The sequence below is a fragment of the Pogonomyrmex barbatus genome, unplaced genomic scaffold, assembly GCF_055798465.1.
Source record: "Pogonomyrmex barbatus isolate J1 unplaced genomic scaffold, ASM5579846v1 scaffold15, whole genome shotgun sequence".
Lineage (NCBI taxonomy): Eukaryota > Metazoa > Arthropoda > Insecta > Hymenoptera > Formicidae > Pogonomyrmex > Pogonomyrmex barbatus.
In genome coordinates this window covers 6,527,018-6,536,975 of record NW_028297111.1, presented here as the reverse complement: position 1 = coordinate 6,536,975, position 9,958 = coordinate 6,527,018, and the positions used below count along the sequence as shown (strand labels likewise).

General features: G+C 29.0%; 1 protein-coding gene across 7 annotated transcripts; it reads right to left on the bottom strand.

Moving 5' to 3' along the window:
• Positions 1 to 1,073: 1,073 nt before the first annotated feature.
• egr (TNF superfamily member 12 eiger) lies at positions 1,074 to 9,649 on the bottom strand. 7 transcript variants are annotated; one of them, XM_089073348.1, is made up of 8 exons: positions 9,390 to 9,649; positions 8,809 to 8,900; positions 7,281 to 7,676; positions 5,540 to 5,850; positions 4,146 to 4,466; positions 2,957 to 3,158; positions 2,474 to 2,833; positions 1,074 to 1,440 (listed from the first exon to the last, which is right to left on the bottom strand). In XM_089073348.1, exons 3-8 carry the CDS (start codon positions 7,641 to 7,643, stop codon positions 1,270 to 1,272), a joined length of 1,728 nt encoding a protein of 575 aa, XP_088929474.1. In that variant the 5' UTR covers positions 7,644 to 7,676; positions 8,809 to 8,900; positions 9,390 to 9,649; the 3' UTR covers positions 1,074 to 1,269. The 7 variants fall into 7 exon arrangements, with proteins under 7 accessions (XP_088929474.1, XP_088929473.1, XP_088929475.1 ...); XM_089073347.1 differs by lacking the exon at positions 8,809 to 8,900; XM_089073349.1 differs by lacking the exon at positions 8,809 to 8,900 and having other exon boundaries at positions 9,404 to 9,649.
• Between the last annotated feature and the right edge of the window lie 309 nt (positions 9,650 to 9,958).

The window sequence follows — 9,958 nt, the reverse complement described above, 5'->3', positions numbered from 1 at the left end:
TGAATCATCCTGTATATTCCTGTTATTTTATTTAGAGTATTTAATTTTATTGAGAGTATCATAGCGAAGAAAGAGTTTAGGAAATAATTTATAAATGTATTGCCATTAAAAAACTGATTTGTTTCATTTTAAATCATTTTATAATAAGTTAAAAAACAGTTATGAAAAGTTTTAAGATTGATTAATGTAATTTACAAAAATTTTATTTTTAGATTTATATAGAAAATAAAACAATATGTTTATATTATTTTTTTTATAATATCCTACAGAAATATCTAAAATACATCATAAGAATATTGATAAACCCACAGCATTGAGAAATTTCAGAAAAACTATCAATAAAATATGAAATCTTTCAAAAAAATATTTCAGACATGTTTCAGACATGTTTCAATTAATATGCTTTGATGTAATTTCAGAAAAGTTTCTGAAATATTTATGAAATTTATGAATATTTTAATAAAATCTTTAAAATATATCAAAAATATTTCAGTTATAATTTTTTCACACAGTGCCGAAGTATATTAGAAAGTTTGCAGAAACTTTTCAATGAAAATTGAAACTTTTCAAAAAAATATTTCAGGCATATGTTTCACATTTATGTTATGTCCGCTTTTTGAAAGCTTTCTGAATGTTTTTCTGAAATCTTTTGTGCTTTGTAGGTATATTATTTCTGTTAGTTTCTGTGAAATATACAAGGTGATTGGAAACTCTGGGTTTTTGAAAAGACATGATTTTGATTATATTCTGAGATAATTTTTTCTCTTACAAAATTTTGTTCGGAGTTTTTGAATTATAAAAGAAATAATCTTGTTATCACAGAACGAATATAAGAGATAAATAGTAACGGTGTAACTTCTGATTTATCTTTTCGAAAGGTTTCTGAGAGGTGTTGTGCTGTATGGGAAGATATCGCAATATTTTCAAAATATCCTTGTGATGCATTTTGTAAATTTCAACTATGTAGAATACTATCATGTGAAAACTAATAACATAATAGTAAAAAAACTATATTAATATAAGAAATTCTACACTATAGATTATGCAATCTACAAAATTAAATTGTTAAGATATAATTCACAATTTAAAAGTTTATTACAATATTACAATATTACATTAGATACAAATTATGCGATTTTATAGCTAATTTTAAAGATAAAGAAAATTATTGACTATAAATCGCACTTTTTTAGCGTTACTAATGTAATTCTAGAATATTTAAAATTATTGATAAAATTATTGATACGTTTGTTGATGTCTCATTTCTTGCTACCTCGATTCGCCAACTTTCACTAAACCAAAGAAACTTTTATCGTGTTGAAAAAGAGTATACCTCGCTGATCCAATATCTTTTAGAACTAAGTGATCGCCAGCCTGTAGAACAGTCACTTGGGCTGAGAAACACGAACGGCTCTTATGTCCTCTACCAGGGCTATAAACCTAAAAATTATATTTATTATTCTTTATGTTTATACAATTTTTTATATTTTAATAAACTACTTATATTAAATTATTTCCTTACATAAATAGTAATTATGATATTATGGTCTCTTATTTAAAATTTTCATATTTTACATAAGCGTCTAATTTAGAAAATATTTTATGTAAAAATGCTACAACTTTATATCAAATTATCAAAATTTATTATTATCAAAAAGAATTAAAATCTGGATTAACAATAAGGTACAAAGCTACTTGATCATACATACATATTTGATACATAAATAAATTTAACAGTAAATTTTGTTACATAAAAAGAAGATAAATAAACAAATAATAAATAATATATTTTATAAACTTTTAAATATTCATTGAGGTCATTTAAATTTACGTATAATTATTCACTTGGATTGTTGAAATAAAAAAGGAATTTTTGATATATTTTACAAGAATTTTTATTACGTGTCTTTTTATTATACGTCTTGCCTTTTGACATCTGAATTCAAGATGATTACAGTAATAATCAAGAAATTTTAAATTTGCAATAGAGAAATGTGGAGATTTAAAAAGAAGGCAAAATATTGCAGAGAAATATTGCAGAAGTCGAACCATTCAGAAATAAATGAGAAAAATAAAAGAGAGGCGTGACACATTGATTAATATCAAAAAATGCGAATAAATTCAAAAATCTAATCTTCAGTTATTTAAAATCATCAACCGAAAGAAACTTTAGTAAAGGGCAAAAAGATAATATTCGAGAACGTATTGTGTGAACATAGTGACGACAATTGCAAGAAATCGTTTAAAGGGAAAAAAAAAAGTTCCGTTAATTTATTTGTTACGTCATGTAATTCCATGCCCAGAATTGAATGAATCTTGAATCAAGACTAATTGTTATTAAACTGTTATTAACTGTTAAGCAACGAATCGTGTACAATACAATCGTGTACAATAAATTATTTTATTATGTTAATAAAATTTTCTGCAGTAACAGGCTCCTCCTCGGAGCGCTCTTATTTCCCAAGGTTCTTACCATGCACTGCAGGATAGGTCTGCCGTTCACCAACAGGTGGAAGCCGTTTTCATCGTGCTCATCCAAATAATGGATTTGCGCGTAAACTAAGTACAATCCTGGTTCATGGACGGTAAGTATGCCGTCGTTGGCGAGCGTAAAATGCCTGTTCATGCCGAGATCTGCGACCCACTCGCTCGGCTGCCACGCTCTGAAGATGCTGTTGTAATGTCGCGCCCTACCGTTGCCCGTATGCTCGTCCTGCGTCGAAAAGAGCGCGCTGTCGCCCCCGTAGTGAATCGCATAGACCTGCCGTGGTGCACGCGAATGCCTTCGAGTCAATTTCCGGTGTAACCTCCCCGCGGCCACCTCGTGTTGTTTCTAATTCAATTCATAATCTTTTGCGTGGTTCGCTCGGCTATCGTGAGAAATTTGATACTACGGGGTCTTTTTTTTAACTCTATGCGAACGCGAGTTTCTCGTAATAACTCTCGTAATACGCACCTGAACAGCTCGACGAATCTCGGTTCTGTTTCCCGAAACAGAAAGGTCACGACTTTGCGACCAGACGAGTCTTCTGTGCTCACCCGCGATGCCCGTATCTTCCCTTCCGTATCTATCAGGTTGACTGATTTCCTCATTTAATGGATTACGACGTGCCGGAGTCGTCTCCAGTGCATGGGCGTGATACTTTTTTGGAGGATGTCTGTCTCAGAAAAATAGTTGATTTAACATGAAATGGACGAATCTAGGAATTAATCGAATTAAAATACTTTACTTTATCACATTCCATTTTTTAACGACGATTACAAATACAAAAACGCTAACGCGTTTTCACATTCATATATCTATTTCTTCGATTATTCGCGAATATTGAGCTTTATCGATCAATTGCTCTCTCGCTCTCTCTCCCCCCCTCTCTCTCTCCCCCTCTCCCCTCCCTCCCTTCCTCCCTCCCCTTTCTCCCTCCCTCCCTCTCTCTCTCCTTTCCCTCTTTCTCTCTCTTGAAGAATTCGTCCTAATTAATAATGTAACGACAATTTATTGTTCTGATGAAGAAGAAGTATGATCTAGCTATTCTCGAACGCGAAACAAATACGCACGCTAAGTTCGTAATAAATGTAAGTGTACATATTCGAAAAAAATCAACAGGAAAAGAGATATAAACATGTGATTTGGTTATTTTTAATCGTTTCTATTTTTTTAAATGAATGTATTTTTCTAATATTAAAAGTAGAAATTGAAAATTTTATGATTTTAATATATGTATATGACTTTCATTTCTTATCTTATTTTAGGGTATTCAGGTAAAGACAATAATTGATGAAAAATTAGAAAATTCCAAAATTATATTTCTAATACAAAAAAATTTTTTAAATTTAAATTAATTTAAAAACAGAAATGACCTCTTAGAAGTAACCTCTCGATTATTTCTAACTGTTAATTTCTAATGTTAATTTATATGCCACTTTCTAATGTTAATTTATATTAAATCCGATCATTCTCATTCACTTTTTGACAGACAGTTTAGCAAAAATAATGTAAAAAAATTAAATGAATGAATGAAATTTTCCGCGATTATTTTTATCTACACGTCTTTATTTCAAAGTTTCTTCGCATTCTCAGCCAGTGTTCAGATATTATTCATTTGTGAATATTACATATTTTATCATACGGTAATCTAGGCACTTACGGAGTTGGATCTATTTCAGAATTGTCATCATTTGCATCGCTCTCGCTGTTTGTGTAAGAACGTGTTCTAAATACAATCTTCCTAGTATGATGTCTACCAACCGTTGTATCTCTCAGAGAATCATCAGTCAAATCATCGCTCACAGATCGCTTCATTTTAACGTTTTCCTTGCTGTATTTCCAATTCAAAGGAACGATATCGGATTTGTATTTGGTGCTGTTTGCTGCATCGTTTATTTTCTCTTCACGACTGGATTGTCCTTTATGTCCTTTAAGATGTTCTTGCTCGATGTTTCTGTAGATGATAAATTTAGTGGTTGCTCTATAAATCAGCTCTATAAAAATTGCAATAACCCGAATTATCAAACGACCCAATAAACAACAAACTGTAGTTTTGAGCAAAATTATAGCAAATTGATTTCAATTCCACATTAAATTATTTTGTCATTAGATTTTACCAACATAATTCGACAAATTACACTACTCAACAAATTTAGTTTTTTTTTTTTAATAACATAATTAAAACAAAATGATTTTAATATTGTTTTTGCATACGGAGAATACAAAAATTACAATAACACGTTACATTTTTGTATTATGCTTGTAATATGCTATTTATTATAATTTCAAAAAAGTTCTAGATATCATAAAAAAGATGTTAACTTCATTTATTATATAAAAATTAATTTATTATATGAAAGTAATTTCGAAATATAAAAAAAAATTCAATTTAATAACAAAAAATGTGTTAATACAAACAAGTAAGTTTAATAAAAATAGTATAATACAAATACAAAATCACTTTAAAGTTGATATTTTTTTCACAAAAGTGAATATATATTTACTTTAACTGAAAAAAATAGAAATATCATTTATCTATATGAAAGAAGTAGATTAAAGAAAGAATTCGTTATTAGTCACTTTTTTAAAATTAAAAATTAATTTCTAATAAAATAATATAAAAATAAAATATAATATTTCAAAATATTGTACTGTTATATTTCAAAATATTGTACTGTTATAATCAGTCAGTATGTATAATAAATAAATTAATAAAAAAATGCATATTTTTATCTATATTTAAAAAATTGTTTTATTCTTATCAAGAGAAGTCAAACAAACTGTTATTTCGCAATCATTTCAATAAAATCAAAATATCATTTCAATATTTATGAAATTACATATTCTGCTCGATTTCTGCAATAAATCTGTCGTCATATTCTATTAATAGATTCTGTTATATATTTTTGCTGGCATTTGACACAATTTATGATAAATACTTTGCGAAATGATTCTGATTTTATATAAATATATATAAATGAACAAAATAAATCTGCTTATTTTTATTTTTTCTTCTCCTCTTCTCAAAATACTACTGTATATATTGTCACTCACTTGCGATTCTCTCGTACGTTCTTTTCGACGTCCTGTCTATGTTTTGTCTCGACTTTGCGCAAGGTCGCCAGCAACTTGACCATATCCTCATTGGCACCGGGATCCGGTGATGTAGGTATCGGTATCGACGTAGATGTAATTTCGAGGAAATCCGCAGACTTGGTACCGTAAGATAAGGGAGCGTGATAGTCGCCCGAATAGTCGTGCGATGCGGAACTATCGTCATCGTAATTAGAGTCATAATCAGCGTTATCAATGTCTGCCTCGCCTGCATCATCATCATCATCCTCGGTCGACTCTTCGGCGTACAGCTGCAACGCGTTATGCATTATTTACACGATTCAGGATCACGCGGTCTGTATATACAGCAAAAATCTTCCATCGAACAACACACACAATTTGTACGATCACTGAATTAAATCAATATATATATGTCCGTGTGACTAACATCTAATACGAGGAAATTCATTCGTAATAAGTAATTGTATGATTTCCTTTTAGAGGGCAATCAAAATAATTGCCGCGTCTAAAAGTAATACGGACAATACCACTCGGTGTAACGGGGAATTCCAGTAAAGGTAGAAATACCGCTGTTGACTCAAATAACTTCAGCTGTGTAACATCTTCCGAGAATTTCAACAGTTTAATAATATCCTCCAAATACAACTCAAATGAAAACGTTTTATAAATCAATCAAACTTTTATCAGTGACGCGATAAATTGAAGCGATATATTGAATTACTACGAAATAATTAATAATTAGAAAATTAGAAAAGTCTTGTGTCTATACTTTTCTTATTCTATTCAACTTCTTTTCTTTTTCTTTTTAACACTTCTCTATCATTTCTCTTGTTCTTATGTCTTATTTCAGTTATGTGTTTTGGTAAAATTTGATAATGCTCTGGATATGCCAAAGCGTTACGGAAAATATTTTTTTTGAAAGTATTAAAACATGTTTAATGAATGTCTTTAAAAAAAAAAAATCTTTTGCAGAAAAAGCGTCTTTTTGATATTAATAAAAGTCTTATCATATATATAATTATCTTAATAATAAATTTGAATAATCTAATATTCAAAATAATCTTAGAGTCTTTTATTTTAATGCTAAATATTACTGTGTTTTCATCAAAATTAACTTGTTAAACATCGTTTTGATCTCCTTTCGTACTTAGTATAACAGTTTGTAAAACAGTTTTTAAGAAAGAATTAAGGTCAATAAACTTATTGTAAATTTCCGCCCTGTATGATTTCAATGCATTTTTAACGAAATCGACTTGTAAATCTTGCTTTGATTAACATTTATTGATTTTCTGTTTCAATAAATAATTTTTAAAAAATGTTTAATGTATCTGCTATTTCAAAATATTTTTGTAAATTTACAAATATTGCTCGAAAAGTAATAAAAGTAGAGATGAAAAATCGCAAATTTAGCATTTTATTTATTTTCGTCTGATTTTAAAGAAACAAGGTTATCACAGAAGAAAGATTGCAGTAAAGCCGATGAGATAAGACCCGACCGTATTGTGTGAATACGCGAGAATCTATATAATATGAAGAGTTCAATGATCTCTCCATTACTCAAATCTTCTGTAGCTTCTGTATATTATAGCATGTTAATTGCTATATAAAAATTCGAATTGCAAATTGAATAAAAAAATGTTTTTTTCTTTTACCGATATAAAAAAGATTAACCGTGCCGGTATCAATTTAACGTCAATTACGTTGACTTGGAGGAACTTACCTGTTCCTCGAAAGCTTTTAATTCATTCATGAGGTTCTGCTCCAGAAATCGATGCTTCAAGATATCAACATCTCTTCTCAGTTGCTCGATTTCGTGTATGTTTGATAGCAGTTTCCATCCTTGAAGACCGAGACAAAGAATAGCTGCCATAAGGGCAAGAACACTCAAAATCATGTTCCTGCTCGGTCTTATAAACGATCTCGTTCTATTAAATCCTTGCTCGAGGTCGGAGTGCGAAATGCTCAAGTTCTCCCGCGAGAATTTCAAAAACGATCTCGCCTCTTCCTTCATAGGCGCGTCCCTCATCAATTTTTGCTTCATCTTCGCCGCATTACTGTCTTCTCCGGACAGCATGGAAGTCATCACGGAAATCAAACGAGTCTCGAGACGGGATTACTGCGTAAGTTTGAAGTGAATATACGAGTTATATGTTTATATGCATCTTCGTGATTCAACCGAACGACACGACATATGGAGAGTACAGTTCATTTTGTATCAATTGTCTAATACGTCAAGAAATCATTCTACTATATATATATATATATATATATATATAGGAACTGCGTGTTGTTGCGAATTTTTTACTTTTTCATTTATTGATATGTCCTCTAAGAGAAACTCGTTTGTTTCTCTATCGAAGACTACTAGAAAAATTTATCTTATATATATATATATATATATATATATATATTATACTTTCAAAATTTGAATTTTAATATATTTATGCATTTAAATATTTATTCTTTTGTACTTGTCCAAATTTATATGTGTTTAAAAAATATTACGTCTATAGCTTCAAAAAGAAAGCATAACTAAAACTTATTGGACTAAATAATATTCTAATTATTATAGTTTTCTTATAGTCGATTTAAAGCGCGCAAGATCATACTTTTATAATGTTATTGATAACAACATTTACGAATAAATACTTGTGAATGATTGTTGAAGAAGCTAATCGTGTTTCAATTGAACTCATATAAGAGTTAACTGAGATTTGTCTTCTTTCTTTTGTTTTGTCCCGTTTCTGCATTATGACATTATGACATAACGCGCAACAAATAAGATTTTGTTCAAGTAATCTCTTGGTATATTCATGAAAATATATCGAATAGCGAAAAAAAATCTGTGCGAAGCTTTCCGCATTCCGCGAAATAGAATGTGGTTTACTTAATTGTACAAATTTCGAAAATTTACGATGTACAGAGATGTTAAATATCCAACACCGAATATCCTGTCCCGCTTTAAAACCTGTCCGGTGAGTTCCCTCCCCTCCTCGCTCCTAAAAAGAACCTATAACCTTTTCTATCCTCACTCTTTCCCTCTCGTTCTTTTGTTTTCTCTCAGGTCCGTCATTTTTCTGCACTCTTGTCTTGCGACCAAAGAGTGGGTACAAGAGATAGAGTGTTTTATCTCAAAATTAAACTAAAGAGAAGAATCGCACTAGCTTTGATCTAATCTAGATGAAAATTTTTACACATATTTATTCGACAAATTTTAATAATAAAATCAGTTTCACAATAAAATGTACCTTTTATTGAGAGTATAGCATTACGAAATTAGATCAATAATGTAATCTAATTTTCAATTTCTTTTAAGAAGTATCTCATTTTTCCCTTTGACCTGATCAGATTGTTTACTTTTATTTTAAAATTTGCTCAATATATGAGCTTTAAATTAGTGCAATAGAAGACTAGTAAAAAATTATTTTATAATTGACTTACAAACAATATCTTTAATTTATTTCTATTGTTAATAATTTTTTACTAAAATTCCCTTTACTTTTATTTAGTTGTTATAATTTTAATAACATTAAATATTTTATTAATTTTTACTTATTATTAATTATTTATTATTAATTAAAAATTACTACATGATTTTTTTAATTAATTTAAGATAATTCTTGAGCTTTAGAATTTATTAATAAATAAGATATAAAATATTCATTATTAATAAATAAATTCTCATTTTTTAAGAAATGCATTTATCTCAAATTTTTTTATTTAAAATTTTTAATTGTTACTTTGTAATTTAATTTTCGAACACAGTTAAAGTTAAAAATTTTTATATTTTATTATTTGGCTGATATATTATTTTATTAATTTAAATTACATTGGTTCACTAACAATTCAACACTTTTTTTTTCACAAAATGCACTCTGTATCTATAGTCAAAATCACTTTTAATAAATTTCAATAATTAACGTACACGTTAAAATTTCACTTTTCAATGTTAGTAAAAATAATTTATTTTTGTATGTACACATTTGACAATGTGTTTCAATCTTCGTTATTGATATTTCCGGAGGCTTCAAAATTTAAAAACGTATGCACGTCATTGCACATCCGTCGCCTACGATCGGCAGAAGCATACTGAAGAACAGAATACATACGTGTTTATCATCGAGGCGCTTTCATTCTGTGGTCGGCACAATATCAGTATGCTTATATATCAGCATGTTTATATCATATTTATATTTTGTCACATCGTTAAATTTAATGGACTTAATTTATACACCGAAAACTGACATGTGTAGTAATGGATTTCATTAATATTAATTCATGTTTTATTCCAATATTTGAAGCCTTTTCGAAAGAAAATATATGTTACGTAAGACATTATCTAGTTAAATAAATTACGACAATACAAGGTAAAACTTAAAATTTAATAAAAGATAAGAA